This window comes from Xyrauchen texanus, chromosome 7, assembly GCF_025860055.1.
Source record: "Xyrauchen texanus isolate HMW12.3.18 chromosome 7, RBS_HiC_50CHRs, whole genome shotgun sequence".
NCBI classification, from domain to species: Eukaryota; Metazoa; Chordata; class Actinopteri; order Cypriniformes; family Catostomidae; genus Xyrauchen; species Xyrauchen texanus.
The window spans coordinates 38,336,024-38,352,969 of NC_068282.1; the positions used below are offsets into that span (position 1 = coordinate 38,336,024).

The following is a 16,946-nucleotide window of genomic DNA, read 5'->3' on the forward strand; positions in this document are numbered from 1 at the left end:
CATGTGCTGGTTTAAGCAGAGGAACCTTCCGTGCCATGCATGATTTCAAACCATGACGCCTTAGTGTATTACCAACAGTAACCTTGGAAACGGTGGTCCCAGCTCTTTTCAGGTCATTGACCAGCTCCTCCCGTGTAGTTCTGGGCTGATTTCTCACCTTTCCTGTATATATATGTGCAAAGCATTTAAAGGTGCACTCGGTAGCTTTTGTCTTTGTGTCAGCTTGGACTTATACTGTCGCCTATTGGCTTGGATGCAGCATAATTTAAAATCAATAGTTTTCCAATTCAGATGCCACTTTTATTTGAAATGTATGTGAAATTTAGTATTCACAGACAGCCATGATTTACTTTAATCAATGAGTGAAAGTGTCAAATAACAGGATGGTTACTGAGATTAAGCGTGTAGTATTCAGCTGGTCATGTGATTCTAACATGGAATCCCCCATGTGCGGACCTTCTCCACATAGAATAAAACTGCTTTTATAAGGTTAATGATATGACTGGAGTCTCCATTTTAATGTGAGTGGTAATGATTTCCTACATGTATTCCAAAATTCCAATTCATGTCTTTAGGAGTTAAAAAAAATTTAAAGAGGAAATTTTTTTTTAACCTTTTAAGACTTCAGATCAAATGTAGTCATATGTATCCAGAGTTTTGACTGTAAGTGTACAGTACATGAAAATACAATATAATGTATTTAATTACTGGCTCGCCCGCTGAGCCTGGTTTCTCCCAAGGTTTTTTCCTCCATTAACTAATATCTTAAGGAGTTTTGGGTTCCTTGCCACAGTTGCCTTTGGCTTGCTCAAAGGTGGCCTTAAGACACCATTTTTTAAAACATGATTTTCTATCAAATTATCATTTAAACTGCTCAAGGAAGACTGTAAGACATTATATACAGTATCTCACAAAAGAGAGTACACCCCTCACATTTGTGTAAATATTTGATTATATCTTTTCATGTGACAACACTAAAGAAATGACACTGCTACAATGTAAAGTAGTGAGTGTACAGCTTGTATAACAGTGTAAATTTGCTGTCCCCTCAAAATGACTCAACACACAGCTATTAATGTCTAAACTGCTGGCAACAAAAGTGAGTACACCCCTAAGTGAAAATGTCCAAATTGGGCCCAAAGTGTCAATATTTTGTGTGGCCACCATTATTTTCCAGCACTGCTTTAACCCTCTTGGGCATGGAGTTCATGAGAGCTTCCCAGGTTGCCACTGGAGTCCTCTTCCACTCCTCCATGATGACATCACTGAGCTGGTGGATGTTAGAGACCTTGTGCTCCTCCACCTTCCATTTGAGGATGCCCCACATATGCTCAATAGGGTTTAGGTCTGGAGACATGCTTGGCCAGTCCATCACCTTCACCCTCAGCTTCTTTAGCAAGGCAGTGGTCATCTTAGAGGTGTGTTTGGGGTCGTTATCATGCTGGAATACTACTCTGCGGCCCCTGAAGGGAGGGGATCATACTCTGCTTCAGTATGTCACAGTACATGTTGGCATTCATGGTTCCCTCAATGAACTGTAGCTCCCCAGTGCCGGCAGCACTCATGCAGACATGACACTCCCACCACCATGCTTGACTGTAGGCAAGACACACTTGTACTCACCTGGTTTCTGCCACACACACTTGACACCATCTGAACCAAATAAGTTTATCTTGGTCTCATCAGACCACAGGACATGGTTCCAGTAATCCATGTCCTTAGTCTGCTTGTCTGCAGCAAACTGTTTGCGGGCTTTCTTGTGCATCATCTTTAGAAGAGGCTTCCTTCTGGGACGACAGCCATGCAGACCAATTTGATGCAGTGTTCGGCATATGGTCTGAGCACTGACAGGCTGACCCCCCATCCCTTCAACCTCTGCAGCCATGCTGGCAGCACTCATACATCTATTTTCCAAAGACAACCTCTGGATATGACGCTGAGCACGTGCACTCAACTTCTTTGGTCGACCATGGCGAGGCCTGTTCTGAGTGGAACCTGTCCTGTTAAACTGCTGTATGGTCTTTGACACCCTGCTGCAGCTCAGTGTCAGGGTCTTGGCAATCTTATAGCCTAGGCCATCTTTATGTAGAGCAACAATTATTTTTTTCAGATTCTCAGAGTTCTCTGCCATGACGTGCCGTGTTGAACTTCCAGTGACCAGTATGAGGGAGTGTGAGAGCGATGACACCAAATTTAACACACCAGCTCCCCATTTACACCAGAGACCTTGTAACATTAACGAGTCACATGACACCAGCTAATTGGGCCTAATTTTGACATTTTCACTTACGGGTGTACTCACTTTTGTTGCCAGCGGTTTAGACATTAATGGCTGTGTGTTTAGTTATTTTGAGGGGACAGCAAATTTACACCGTTATACAAGCTGTACACACTACATTGTAGCAAAGTGTCATTTCTTCAGTGTTGTCACATGAAAAGATATAATCAAATATTTACAAAAATGTGAGGGGTTTCCTCCCTTTTGTGAGATACTGTACATTACAGCATTTTTCTTACAGCATCATTTTTTGTAAAACTGCTTTGAAGTTATGTGTGCAGTGAAAAGAAATATATATATGATGAATTTACTGCCTAATATCTCCTTTTAAGTTCCGTTGAAGAAAGAAACCCATTAGGGTTTGAACAACATCATTGTGAGTAAATGGATTTAAAATGTCTTTTTTCTTTTCTCCCCAATTTGGAATGGCCAATTTCCAATGCGCTCCAAGTCCTCGTAGTGGACTAAAAATGACTTGACCTAAAGGGATAGTTAACCCAAAAATTAAAATTCTCTCATCATTTGCTCCACATAATGCCATCCCAGATGTGACTTTCTTTTTTCTGCTTAACTCAAACAAGATTTTTAGAAGAATATGTAAGCTCTGTAGTTCACCCAAAAATTTAATTCTCTCATTGTTTACACCATCCCAACAGGTGTATGACTTTCTTTTATTCTGCAGAGCACAAGATATTTAGAAGAATATCTTGGCTCTGTAGGTCCATGCCAAACAAGTGAATGGTGTCCAGAAGTTGGAAGGTCCAAAAAGCACAAAGTGAGCATAAAAGTAATCCAAACAACTTCAGTGGTTAGATCCATATCTTCAGAAGCAATATGATGGAGGTGGGTGAGAAACATCAATATTTATTTGTAGCTTTCACTTCTGTTTTTGTTGTTTCACATTCTTCATGCATATCGCCACATAGGGGGCAGGGATTTAATGTAAACAAGGACTTGAATATTGATCTGTTTCTCACAAACTCCTATCATATTTCTTCAGAAGACATGGACTAAACCACTGGAGTCTTCTGGATTACTTTTATGCTGCCCTTATATGATTTTTGGACCTTCAAATTTCTGGCACCATTCACTTGTTTGGCATGGACCTACAGAGCCGAGATATTCTTCTAAATATCTTGTGCTCTGCAGAATAAAAGAAAGTCATACACCTGTTGGGATGGTGTAAACAATGAGAGAATTAAAATTGTTGGGTGAACTACCCCTTTAATGCAACCTATTCAGAAATCAATATGGCATGGACAGTGATGACATAATTCTGCCACAAGGTGGTAGCAACCCCCTGGTGTGAATGCCTGTCAGATACCAGTACCTCCTGAGAAATTTGTAAAATGATGCATAAATAGTTACTTATTTCTTTAAAGTCCCTAATAAATATATAGCTTTTATTATAAAAATGGCAAAATATGGAGTTCAAACATCAGTAGATGTCATGAATTACTGTCTCAGTCAATGACATTATTATGTTAAAACATTGTTAACTTGTATCAAGGCTATAATTAGCTGTGGGACCTCCGTTTCACCATTGTTATTAAATTGCATGTATTGATTATTTATGTGTAAAAAAGAAATACTTTTTTTTTTTTTAATATTGAGTAAATTAGGTTTCTAATACCAAATAGAGTATATGCAAAAATATAAGTTAAACAAATTAAAGGCAATGCTACCAAATACTAACAAAGTGTATTCAAACTTCTGACCTACCAGGAATGTGATGAAAGGAATAAAAGTTGAAATAAATCATTCTCTCTACTATTATTCTCATTATTCTACATTTCACTTTCTAAAATAAAGTAGTGATCCGAACTGACCTAAGACAAGGAATGTTTTCTACGATTAAATGTCAGGAATTGTGAAAAACTTAGATTAAATGTATTTGGTTAAGGTGCGTGTAAACTTCTGCCTTCAACTGTATATCATGTTTGATGGCTAATAATGGGCACGAGGTTGGGGACCGGACAGTCCACACAGCAGAAACAAACAGTCAGAAGCTTTAAAGAAAGAAGTCCATGAGAGAAGAAGCCAGAAATGGCTGGATGTAATAGATAATAGCGCTTGTAGGGGGGTGGGGCTTAAAAATAGGTATCCAAAGCAGTTATTAAGGAGCAACTTGGGGATTACAGTGGTGACAGTTTAAAAACAAAAAAACAACACGAAGACACAGGGGGAAAAAATTGAATATCAAACAGCAGCAGTGATTGGAAACTAAAAGCAGTAAAGTTAATGTAAGAGTTGAACAAATTATGTTAAAAGATGAATGCTGATGTCAGTGTCCGAGTGTTTTATTTTAATATTTCTTTAGTCTTTTAGGATTAAGCCCCGAGAACACCCACAAGCAAGTATTACATTGAGATCAGACTTTTTACGTTTTAGAGCATGCCATTAAATTTGTCCCACATATCTAGCAGAAACACCTGCCAGTATGAAATTGAAGTCGTCTCGAGCGCTACCTTTTTACAAAGTTTAGTTGTTAAATGACGTCCATTACATCCAATCGCAGAGTCGTATTGCAGGATTGCATGGGTTACACAATTACGATTGGACAAGACGGTAAGAGTGGGTGATGCTTCACTGATACGGAAGCATAAACAGCCATGTCTTTCAAAAAATATACTTTAAATTTAGCCAGATAATCCTTACACGACGCATGTTTGTAATTGAACAGTATATACGAGTATTTAAGTCATTTAAAAAATATATATCGTATTTTTATCCAATGAAAACTTTATGAAAAGTGGAACTAACTAGCGCGCTAACAAGCTAGCTACTTTTCCGTGTTGTCTAGGAAACGAGTAAACTGTCGTAAACACGAGGACCTTGACAAACGAGCCAACTATTTCAACTTTTGAAACGTTCGTCCTGGCGAGAATGCTGTTGTCTGGCAGAAATAAAGACGTCCAGTCTTTGGACAACTATTCTGATGGTGAAGATAATAATACAGCAACCGCAAGAAGAAACGCGTTTCGAGAAGTAAACCCAGCTTCAGAGGAAAGCGGCGCGAACCGAAGGGCGACGCCTGGGCGGCAACACGCACGGCCGCGGTACTCGAGAGAAAGACACCTGTGGTCCGCTCGCATATTTTCTATTCTGTGCAGCGTAGTCATCGTCTCGTTTTTCGCCGTGCTTATCTCCTTCTTGTATATTATTTTAAAAGGTGAGCATTTCCATCTCTTATTCTTACTTTGAATCCTTATCCCGAAGTTTCCAGATGTGCAATTCCTGATATATGCATTATTTGTTTATTAATTCTCTTATCTTATTATAGATTTAAAAACAGAGAGGATTACCACTGAAGATGGATCTGAAGTCAGACTTCTGGGTAGGTCAAAATGACACCTTCTTTGTTGTTACATAGTAACAACCAAACTGACGTTAAGCTGCATGGTGAAACTTGTACACAATATGACATTGTATTATGCAGGGTTTTGGAGTATTTTGGTCCTGTCCTCTGTGGCCGGAGTTTTGTGTTGCAGTTTCTCCTGGACTCTAACCTACTTTGACTCATTTGAGCCAGGGATGTTTCCCCCAACCCCTCTTTCTCCAGCCAGACTCAAGTGAGTCCATTTTACCTCATTGTACAATTAAAAACCTACAAACCATATTTTCTCTAACACAATTATAGTATACCATTGTGCCAAAAATGTCTTTATAAATGCTTTCTACCATTCAAATAATAACATGTCCATGAACATGTTATTCAACATAAAGATTTTAGGTTAAAGTGGATATGCCTGTACAGGCAAAGAGTATATTTTAGGTTTGGGTAGTTTTTTCAGTTACTGGTCACAATTCATCTTAGATTTTTTTTCTCAGGTTATCATCATCATCAATCTGATTGCAATGCTGGAGATTATTTCCTCAGTTTGCTTATGATCCACAGTCAAGCATAACTAGCTAATGTGTATGGGTGATTCCATGTTTATGTTTAAGGAGGATTTTATGGGAGGATGGAAATAATCATTTTAAATAATAGATCGAAATAGATTTATACCTTTTTATCGTGTCTTTAATAACTTATTCCTTCTTTTGAAGCATTTTCAGGCAATGCAGAGAGATGCGGCATGTCTCCATTCTCCATACAGCAAATCCGCTCCCGTGTTTATTATGTCCAGGCATGCGTTACACGTAATTAATAAGCTTGCACTGCTCCATAAAATCAGTTTCTGTGCTACTATGTGCAGTCAATTCGAGCAACCTGGAAATATGTATATTCCAATTTTAGCCACAGGAAGTGAAAAATGTGGTTACTGCATTAATTGCGTAGAAATAATAATGTGTTAAACATTAATATTTTAGGTATAGTTCTTCCAAAAATGAAAATGATCTCTTGTTTCAAGAGAGAAATTGTTAGATTTTAAATGAAAGCTCACATGCATCTGCAGTTGGCAGAGTAACACAAACTCCAAGAGTACTTGATCATTCTATCACTTTCGGCTATTATTCACATCTTTTGAATGATGTTAATTTATTTCAGTGCTTGATGACATTAATCTCTGTACAAGTCGCTACTTTTTCCACAGCCAGTTCTGCACAGCATTGTAAAACTCTTGAGAAAATAGAAGATTTATAAGAACATGTTATCAAGGCTCTTCCTCTGTTCTGAGGTTATTCACCCATTTTTTCCTATTTTGTTTTTAGCTGTCAGTGCTTGAGCAGCTTGTCAGCTGGTAAAATAGAAAATAGTTCTTGGTGCTCTTTTTTCTTTTTTTTTTTTTTTTTGCTCTTTGTGCTGGTTGGACTCATCGGTGCTCTGAAGAGAACAGAAAAGCAATTTTCCTGTAATTGGTTTTCTTCTTTAAGCTTGAATACTACCAAGCGGAACATTTAAAAGCTGCCCCAGAATTTGCCCACAGGGATTTTTTTTTGTGCTCCAACCCCCGTCAAATATGTCTAAATATCCTTTACCCCTACTGGCAATGTTCTTTCAGAAGGGGGTAAAGTTAGGGAATGAGGGGGGATTTCTTGGCATTTTTATGTGTTACCTGAACTTTAAGAATTGTTCTTTTTCAAAGATCTTTCTTTCAGTTAGCTGGCTTTCTGGCAGTCTGTTTCAGTTCTTAAACTAACTCCATTCTTTGTAGAATAATGCAGATTATTTATGTAATAATAAACCTTTGTGACACTGTCCCCTTTTGCTCATTATGAGTCTACAACAAGGAGTGTCAACCACAGAAAGAGGGACTCACCAAACTTAACCTGTAAATTTCAACCTGTTTTAACCCTATGAGACGAATGTCATCACAGAGCACCATAGTGAGCATTATTTGTTCCTCCATTAAATGTAACTGGAACCTTTTTTCACATAGTGTCCAATCTGGACCCATCGGATCCAATCTTTCCTCAATCTGTCTTACTTTACTTTGCTTCTAAACTTAAAATTTATTTCTGTTCTCCAATTGTGATTATAGATGCTTTTGATGGGTGTTGAAAACCAGATATCCAACTTATTTGTCTTGTTTTTGATGTCCTCACAACATTGAAACCTCGTTTGGAGAAGTTGTTAGCATGGTTTCAGAGTTTGCTGCTGTACTGCACGAAAGTACTGTATATTAATTAATTTTTTATTACATTTATCTTTTACCATGTTTATTTAATTAATTATTGATAAGTATGTACTTACTCAAAAAAGAATGTCCTGCTCCCACATAATGTTAATACCTAGTTTAGAGTTAGCAGATCCATAATTTCACCACCAATAAAACTATTACATCTCTATGGTAAATTAAATGGCACTGTGTAAAATGAGTGAAGGAAGACATGTGGCTATGAGAGCATTAGTTACACGTTCAGTGAAAACCCCAGCATGAATGAGGAAGTGTTAAGAAGGTGTAATGAATTGCCTTTAACCCCTCAGACAATAAAGTTTGTTTATTTTTCTCACGACCATGGCAGTCTTGGGTTAATTCACTACAAATTACTAATAACTTCTCTGAAATTGTACGCTACTCTACATTTTGTACTTAAAATGTATTAGATTACAGTAATTAATTACTGTGTAGTTAGATTTCACCTAACACTGGACCTTAGGACTGGTATTTATTACCGGGTGCTTTGTGTATTCAAGGTAACGGGGCAAGGCAAATGTAAAGATTTAAAAGATACTCGATTTAAAGTACCTTAAATTATGATGATTCAGTCATGAGGAGACTTTTTTTATGCGTTCCGAGGACATTTGGATGATCCTCTAATTCATTTTAAATGGTGAGTTTTAAATGGTTTTAAATTTAGATGATACAGTCAATCATTTTGTAGAATCGAGCAAATTAGCTTTTTAACTTTTTTTGTTTTTTCATGCTGGATGGTACCTCAGAGCTCCACATAATTTTGTGATAGTGATGGGACCAAAGAGGCAATATAACACAATGAGACAGGTAGTCCCATTTGAATCCAGCTAATATGTCTGTGTGAGTTTGAAAATGAGTTTAAGGCTGCGTTTTGCTTTATGAATCTATAAGCCAGCCTCTGCTTGGCTGTTTGGGAGGAACATTATTGATTGTGTCTGAAGGCTTGGTGATAAAAACCAGGGTTACTTCATCACCACTCAAGTTGGTTATCTAATCACTCAGTGGTGTTCCACCGATGTCTTTCCTAGACTCAACTTACACAGCTAGCTCAGAGCGCAAACCGGCTATCGACCAGCTAGCAGCCGGATGGGGTGATATTGACTGACCCCTACTCTAGCCTCACAGAACTGTGACTGGGTCTGCTTGTTCCTTCACGCTTGCATAGCTCCACATAGGACTACAAAACAGCATTAGTCGACACACATCCTGTTCTATTGGCATTCTCTCAATTTTAGTTTGTTGTGTTTGTCGCAGTGCTGTTCTGATAATTAGCCTTTTGCAGTTTTATCCACAAATGACTCCTATACTTATTGAAGTTTTCTCCCTTTTTCCAAGACCTGATATGCACACACATATTTTTATAAATCAGCCATCATCACTTTGTTTCCATAGAAACCCTACATTTGAAGCAGTGGGTAGAAAATGGTCAAAGTCAGTTGTTTGTTAGCTCTGTCTTTAACAGATAAGATTAACATTATCTGTTTCCGTTATAGGAGAAGTTGAGGGAGTTCATGGAACAAAAATGTATTTGCTGAATTAACTGGCTAATAGAAATTACTTCAGTCTCTTTTGGTGTTTCAGTTGTGCCATTCCTCAATTAGCTTTAATGCCGGTGAATTATCTGAATGGATGGCCTTAATTATAATCTGTTCCTAATCTCTCTCACTCATGGATTCATCGGTAAATGTCTGGCTCCCTAATCTTCTGCGTCAAGGCTGCTGTTGGTCTAAAGTGTGTCATTAAGTCAGTTTCACATTTCCTGTGAGTTACATGTACCTTGTGTTTCCATGCTTGAAAAAAAAAAAAAGAAGATGATGATGAAGCCTGTTAGAATATATCCGCTCAGGGCTGAAAATAAAAGTGACCTGCTCTGGCCCATATTGAGAGAGTTTTGGGCCACATGACAGAACTCAAACTTGCCACTGCATGGTTGTGACATTTGTTGATCTTTACATTTGTTGTCCATTAAACATTCAATATTGTTAGTGAGAATTCAGCTGATTTTGACCTTTTAAATATTGATTTTCCAGTGAAAACAATCTTCATTTTAACTTTATTCTTAAAATCCCAAGATCTATCTTTTACTCTATCCGCAATCCTCAACAATCCTAGTTAATCACTTTCTTATGCGACCAAAGTTTGCACTATGTGACTGAAAATCTCTGAAAATGTGATTAGCCAGTTGCTGGTACATTTTCTGATTTCACTCACCATTGATTGAGTAGTATATTGGAGAAGTTGTTTAGCACTGAGATCCTTTCACTGCATAGTGTAAAAGTTTGGTTTGACCTGTTGTGTGTAATGTGTGTTCAAAGACAAGATCCACGCAATCCATTTGTCATTGAATAATGTCTCTTTTAATACTCTTTCTGTTCTTTACACTCAGTTGTCAAAAGCAAAACAGAAACATTTAATTCTTATCACAGAGAGCACGAATGCTGTAAAGAATCCATTCGACTCCTCTATCAGTAATATGCACTAAACCAAAACACTTCAGCGAGATGCTTGCTGAACTTCTGCCAAAAGAGACAGTAACATTTAGTAGAAAGCGGCGTTCTGAAACATCATGTAAACAAGTACGGCAATTTCCATTTTCAACACCTCACTGGAGACATATCACATGCCAGCCTGCTTCAAGTCTTCAACTATAATCCCTGTTCCCAAGAAGTCAAGGACCACAGGACTTAACGACTTCAGACCTGTCGACCTGACCTCTGTGGTGATGAAGTCCTTTGAGTGCCTTGTGCTTTCTCACCTCAAAGACATCACAGACCCCTCCTGGACCCCCTGCAGTTTGCATACAGAGCCAACAGGTCTGTAGACGATGCAGTCAACTTGGCCCTCCACTACATCCTCCAGCACCTGGACTCCACAGGAACCTACTCCAGGATCCTGCTTGTGGATTACAGCTCTGCCTTTAACACCATCATCCCGGCTCTGCTCCAGGAGAAGCTCTCCCAGCTAAGTGTGCCTGACTCCACCTGCAGGTGGATCACTGACTTCCTGTCTGACAGGAAGCAGCATGTGAGGCTGGGGGAACACGTCTCCGACTCACAGACCATTAGCACTGGATCCCCCCAGGGCTGCGTTCTTTCTCCTCTGCTCTTCTCCCTGTACACTAACAGTTGCACCTCCAGTCACCAGTCCGTCAAGCTTCTGAAGTTTGCGGACGACACCTACCTCATCGGACTCATTTCTGATGGTGACGAATCCGCCTACAGATGGGAGGTTGACCGCCTGGTGACCTGGTGCAACCAAAACAACCTTGAGATCAACGCTCTAAAGACAGTGGAGATGGTTGTGGACTTCAGGAAGAACTCAGCCACACCTGCACCTGACCCCATCACCCTCTGCGACTCCACAGTTGACACTGTGGAGTCTTTCCGCTTCCTGGGAACTATCATCTCCCAGGACCTCAAGTGGGAGCTGAACATCAGCGCCCTCATCAAGAAAGCACAACAGAGAATGTACTTCCTGCGGCAGCTGAAGAAATTCAACCTGCCAAAATCAATGATGGTGCACTTCTACACAGCCATCATCGAGTCCATCCTCACATCCTCCATCACTATCTGGTACGCTGCTACTACTGCCAAGGAAAAGGGCAGACTGCAGTGTGTCATCCGGTCTGCAGAGAAGGTGATTGGCTGCAATCAGCCGCCGCTCCAGGACCTGTACGCCTCCAGGACCCTGAAGCGTGTCATCCGGTCTGCAGAGAAGGTGATTGGCTGCAATCAGCCGCCGCTCCAGGACCTGTACGCCTCCAGGTCCCTGAAGCGTGCTGGAAAGATTGTGGCTGATCTCTCCCACCCTGGCCACAATCTCTTTGAGTCACTCCCCTCTGGCAGAAGGCTGAGGTCCATCAGGACAAAAACCTCACGCCACAAAAACAGTTTCTTCCCATCCGCCACTTGCCTTATCAAGGCCCGGTACCCACCCTGACACTTTCCACACTCCACCTCTGGCTCTACATTCCACTGTACTACTCTGCTCTCTTTTATATTATTCTTAATTTGAATTGATACTGTGTGGACATATTTATATTTATATTGCTTCTGTTTTAATTCTTGTTTCATATATTTAGAAATTGTGTGACACGCACCTACAACACCAAAACAAATTCCTTGTATGTGTAGAAAACTTACTTGGCAAATAAAGCTTTTTCTGATTCTGATTTCTGAATCTGATTTTAAGGGATTAGTGGTATTAAGAGAAAGTGGTTTAACACACCCAGGTTCCTCCCGGAAAACGCTACTTATGTGGTTAAGTCAACCTAAGCTTTGTTCTAACAAAAGGCTTTTGAGGAGTGCGCGTGAACAGAACGGATAACAAACGTCATACGATGGAGCCCAAAAACAAGTCAACAAAGCGGAAAGAATTCAACGTTTCTGGGAGCACTGTGGGAAAAGAAAATACACTATAAACTATACCCATTTATACAAGCCAATATAAAATATCGACTGTCCCTCACATTTGTGTATATGCGCTCATACATTGTGGGAATCCCAGAGATTTACATAAGAGGGAAACCCCACTATTGCATCACAATTCCGCTGCCGGTCTTGATGCAAAGTTAAGAAAACAAACACCGCAACAACTCTTGAATATTTGGAAATAAAGTGAAGCAACAGGGAATAGGAATAGTGAAGTCTTCCGCGGATGCCATGTTTGTTATTTACACAAAGTCATGGGAAAATTACGTTTCTGTGACGAAAGCTGCTTACTGACCGAGTTGCATGTATACGGGAATAAAGAGTAGGCCGCTTATACAGTGCATGTAAACGGGAACGCTACTTTCTCGCAATACGCTGCTTTCTGGTGTCCATGTAAACGTGGTAAGTAATTCCAGTAAAAATCTTTAGTGAAAATGAGGCCAGGTTTATTGCCACTTTTTTCACATTGTGTGTGGATCTGGAATATAGAATGGATTCTTTAGCGGATCTCTTTTTTGTTCACTTAAGTTGTGATAGAATATCACATTAATCAGTCAATTTAAATAGTATTGTAATTTATTGAAAATAATAATATAGGTAAATTATACAATCATTTCTTAACTTTATAACCCTCTGGCTTTTATTTTGGCTGAACACTCTAGGAACAACTTTTCTGTCTGTAGTCTATTTCACAGTAGTTTATATATGCTTCACATCAGGTGAAATGCTCCTATGGAGCATCTACATTTGAGATGGAGTTCATGTTTAGCACTTGCATAATGCAAGCCGCAGCACTGAAAACAACATTGCATCAAGATTCATGAGCTATACGCGAAATATGTGTGTCAATAGCAGATCATCGCTCATTCACTGGAGTGTGCAGCACATGCAGACTGTATATTTACATATAAACATAATTTGTGATTCATAAAACTATTGTATTACTTCAAGAGAATTTTAATATAATGCAAAGTCATATGGATTACTGCCATTGTATTTTTTTGCTTCTTTAATTATACATTTGTGCTTGACAGTGACGACTATGACACTGAGCTCTGGAAAATGCTTTTTATCCATTTGTGTGTTTCAGTTACCAGATTTTAAAAATAACGGTTTCTGTTAAAATGATCGGCCAACATTTCTGGCCTTTTTTTCTCTCTCTCTTTTGGCCAAAAATGGTATTTCATGTGATTTTTGGTGACTGAAATTTCATTGCATCCCTAATAACTGAAATATACCCAAATGAGTCAGAATCGAATCAAGAGCTTGTGAATCTGAATTAAGTCCTGCCCTACTTGTCACCAAGGTAACGTTATCTAGCTCGCTAACGTTGATCAGGTTTTATTGGCATCGCAATTGTCTTGTGATAGCCTTGAAAGCAGCTGTAAGTGTTTGTTGAAAATTTAAAACAATCAGTAATATTTGGCAACTAGCATCATGTCATAATTTTCCTATGTGTTTAAGAATCTTTAGCTGTTACAGAGTTAAATTATTGCCGTTTCATTTTCAATTAATCTTTATTGTGGTTGTTGTTGTTGTTTTAAAGAGAAATGTAATATCAGGTCATATTCATTTAATTCAGCTGAGATTAAAAAATAATGAAGTGTATTGAGAGCCCATTTGAGGTTTCTTTTTTTTTTTATAAAGAGTTTACAATAAAAAAAATACAAATGCATTCCATTTAAATAGTTTATTCAGACATTTTAAGTAAACTGTGATTCACAGTTCAAATGCTTCAAAAGTTTCCCTTAAGTGTCTTAAAGTAATTATCCAATAAGCCCTGAAGTGTTTCTGCTTCATTATACATTTACTTTTATTCTGATTGTGCTGATATAAGGTGTTATCAAATAAACATTATACAGGCTCAAGGCTTTGCAGCAGATTTGGGCTGATACACAGTTGCTGAACCTGCTACTCTAAAAGCATGTTCAAATTAGCAATTTAAATGATATCTGGATGCCTCATAATAGGATTTTTATGGGCGACTACTTTGAGTTTCACAGATCAATTGATGTCTATACACTTTAATGGCCAACAGATGGGATCAATACACTTGTTCATGTACCATATATGTCCTCACATTTGTTTGTTCCGTGTGCTTCTAAACCTACTGCATTAGTCAGTGGAAGTACATCATGTAGGCATGGCTGGGACTGTTGCACAGACTAATACATTTGGATGTGTTTGTTTTGGTTTTGCAGGCAAATGACCGGACACTCTTTCCATATGGGCTACAGCATGGCTATACTCAACGGCATAGTGGCTGCACTTACTCTTATATGGTACCTCACCTGATGTCATACATTGACAAACCTCAACTCCAAGCCTTCTGTGGAGACCTTATATGTCATTATTATCAAACTTGAACTTGAATCAGTCAAGAGAAAATAATGTTATTGATATAACTAGACCTTATTTCAGGCATAAATAAATTTTAACAATGTGTAGTTACTGCTTTTTCTTGTACAGGCCAGTACAGATAAAACTGTTTTTAAAAATGAGAAAAACAAATACAAAACAAGAAATAATATATTACTAACTAACTCATTTTTGTGTGTTTTAAAATTTGACTTTAATTCAGTTCAAATGCACAATGACCTTTTCTTAATGGACTACATTTTGATGTAATAGCATTAACAGAGTCAGCTTCTCTTTGTTACCCTGTTTTTGTTTTTAAAAGGCTTTTATTACAGAATCCTATTGCAGTAGTGTTTTACCTTTACAATAGCAGTGCAGTACTAGTCTGCTTTCATCCTTTTGATGTAATTAATTAGCAGTGCGACACAAAACATAGATGCTTTTTAACTTGTTTCAAAATAAATAAATGTGCTTTTTAGAACCTCCACTTAGCAAAGACAGGAGTCCCTTTCCAATTGTGCTTTATTAAAGCTGGAAGTTGCTGCTCTATTTGAGCATTTTAATGGGGGAAATCATTAGTACAATAGCTGTTTTGGGGTTGATGGAGAGTGACCGTGTTAAAGCTCTGTGGAGAGCCTAGGAGAAGGTCACGAAGTGTAGAAGTGTGGATTTAATTTATGACTTTAATTATTTGATGCAGACTCTGCTAGGCCATGATTACTTTTTTCTACTTGATTAGATTAGCAGGCCCTGTAGCGGCTCATTTCTGCTAGCGCTAATGCACTGGTCTGTCTCGTATATGGAGTATTAATGTACTGCTGCCGGTTTGTCATTTTGGATGTGTGGCAAAAGGCTTCTATAATTTGTTTTCATTTACAGGACTTTTCCATCTCATTTTGTGTTACCTTCAAATAAACATTAATCCTTGTTTGTTGACCAGAAATAGTTATGCATCTTAAAACTTGTTGCTATTAGTATTTTTTTATTTTATTGCATTATTATTTTTTGCTGTAAAAGGGACGTGTGTATTATGAGCTGTTTTGCTGCATTATTTATCTTAAACTATATCCCAAACATTTCCTTATAGCCTGCATGACTTGGTGATCAATTATTTTTGCTGCTATATCTGTTGAGATGAAGGTCTGTCTGAGGTAAACTCTCTCAATCGTCTTCAGAAACATGCAGTGAAGCGGTCAGACAATATCCCATTCTGAACCCACCTGATTTGTAGGTTGTGGTTTGCTTTCTTGTTTTCAGCTTTTTAAATATTCAGAGATGAAAATGAAACACTGGATTATTCATGGATTACCCACGAGATGTAACATTATGTCAAATAATGCTAGCAGAGTGAATATGGTGAGAATGTATTGATGCAAAAAAACAATAAATTTACAATACAAATAAACAGTTGTTCTGCTTTAGTGCTTTATTATTCATTCTTTCATATTTTCTCTAGCATTAGGCATGTGTGTTTGCCTGTATCATTGAGTCACTGAGTCAGAAAAAAGGCCTTGAATTGAAATCTTAATGTGCTGCAATTCCCAGAGACATAAAAACTAATAGAAATGTCTGCAGTTTGTGGCTGAGTGCTTGTACAGATCTCTCTGAAGGCCTAAGGGTAACATAAGTTTCAGACATCAGTGTGAGTGGCAGTCAATATGCTATAAAATATTACTATGATACCTTTTTACTTGTCACCCCAAGGCTAGTTTTCCCAAAAGGCAGCAAGACATGTAATCATTCTGCAGAATAAAAAAATATGCGCACGATTCACTGTGTGCCTGACAAAATTTAGTCCAAATCTGTCTAAAATTAATAGATATGAGGACAATATGGGGGGTGCAATATCTTCAAATAAATCACACGCTACAATGTAATAAAATAACTGATTTGGTATTTGATTGCAGATCAAATGTTGTGAAGTTGTAATGATAATGACTACTGGAATTGCAAGGCAACATCCAGTGACAACCATATTAGTCATTGAAACCGAAGGTTTTATTGATGAGCTGATATATGACAGATCTTCTGCTGTTCTCACAAAAGCCGCTTGCAACAACTTCAAATGAAGCACACACTACAAAGTAATAAAACAACTGATTTGGTAATTGATTACAGCTCAAATGTTGTGAAGGTGTAATGATGATGATGATGACTACTGGAATTTCAAGGCAACATCCAATGACAACCATATTAGTCATTGGAACAGATAGTTGTTATTGATGAGCTTATATATAATTACAGATATTCTGCTGTTCTCATGCAAGCTACCTTGTCATTGTCCTTCATTGTCAGATG

The 16,946-nt window shown here is 38.2% G+C and overlaps 1 protein-coding gene across 1 annotated transcript; it reads left to right on the top strand.

The window, feature by feature from the left end:
* Window positions 1–4,863: 4,863 nt before the first annotated feature.
* Window positions 4,864–16,047, top strand: arl6ip6 (ADP-ribosylation factor-like 6 interacting protein 6). The gene is made up of 4 exons (XM_052130836.1): window positions 4,864–5,450; window positions 5,562–5,615; window positions 5,718–5,850; window positions 14,492–16,047. The coding sequence occupies exons 1-4, from the start codon at window positions 5,165–5,167 to the stop codon at window positions 14,583–14,585; spliced, it is 567 nt and encodes a 188-aa protein (XP_051986796.1). The 5' UTR covers window positions 4,864–5,164; the 3' UTR covers window positions 14,586–16,047.
* The last annotated feature ends 899 nt before the right edge of the window (window positions 16,048–16,946 follow it).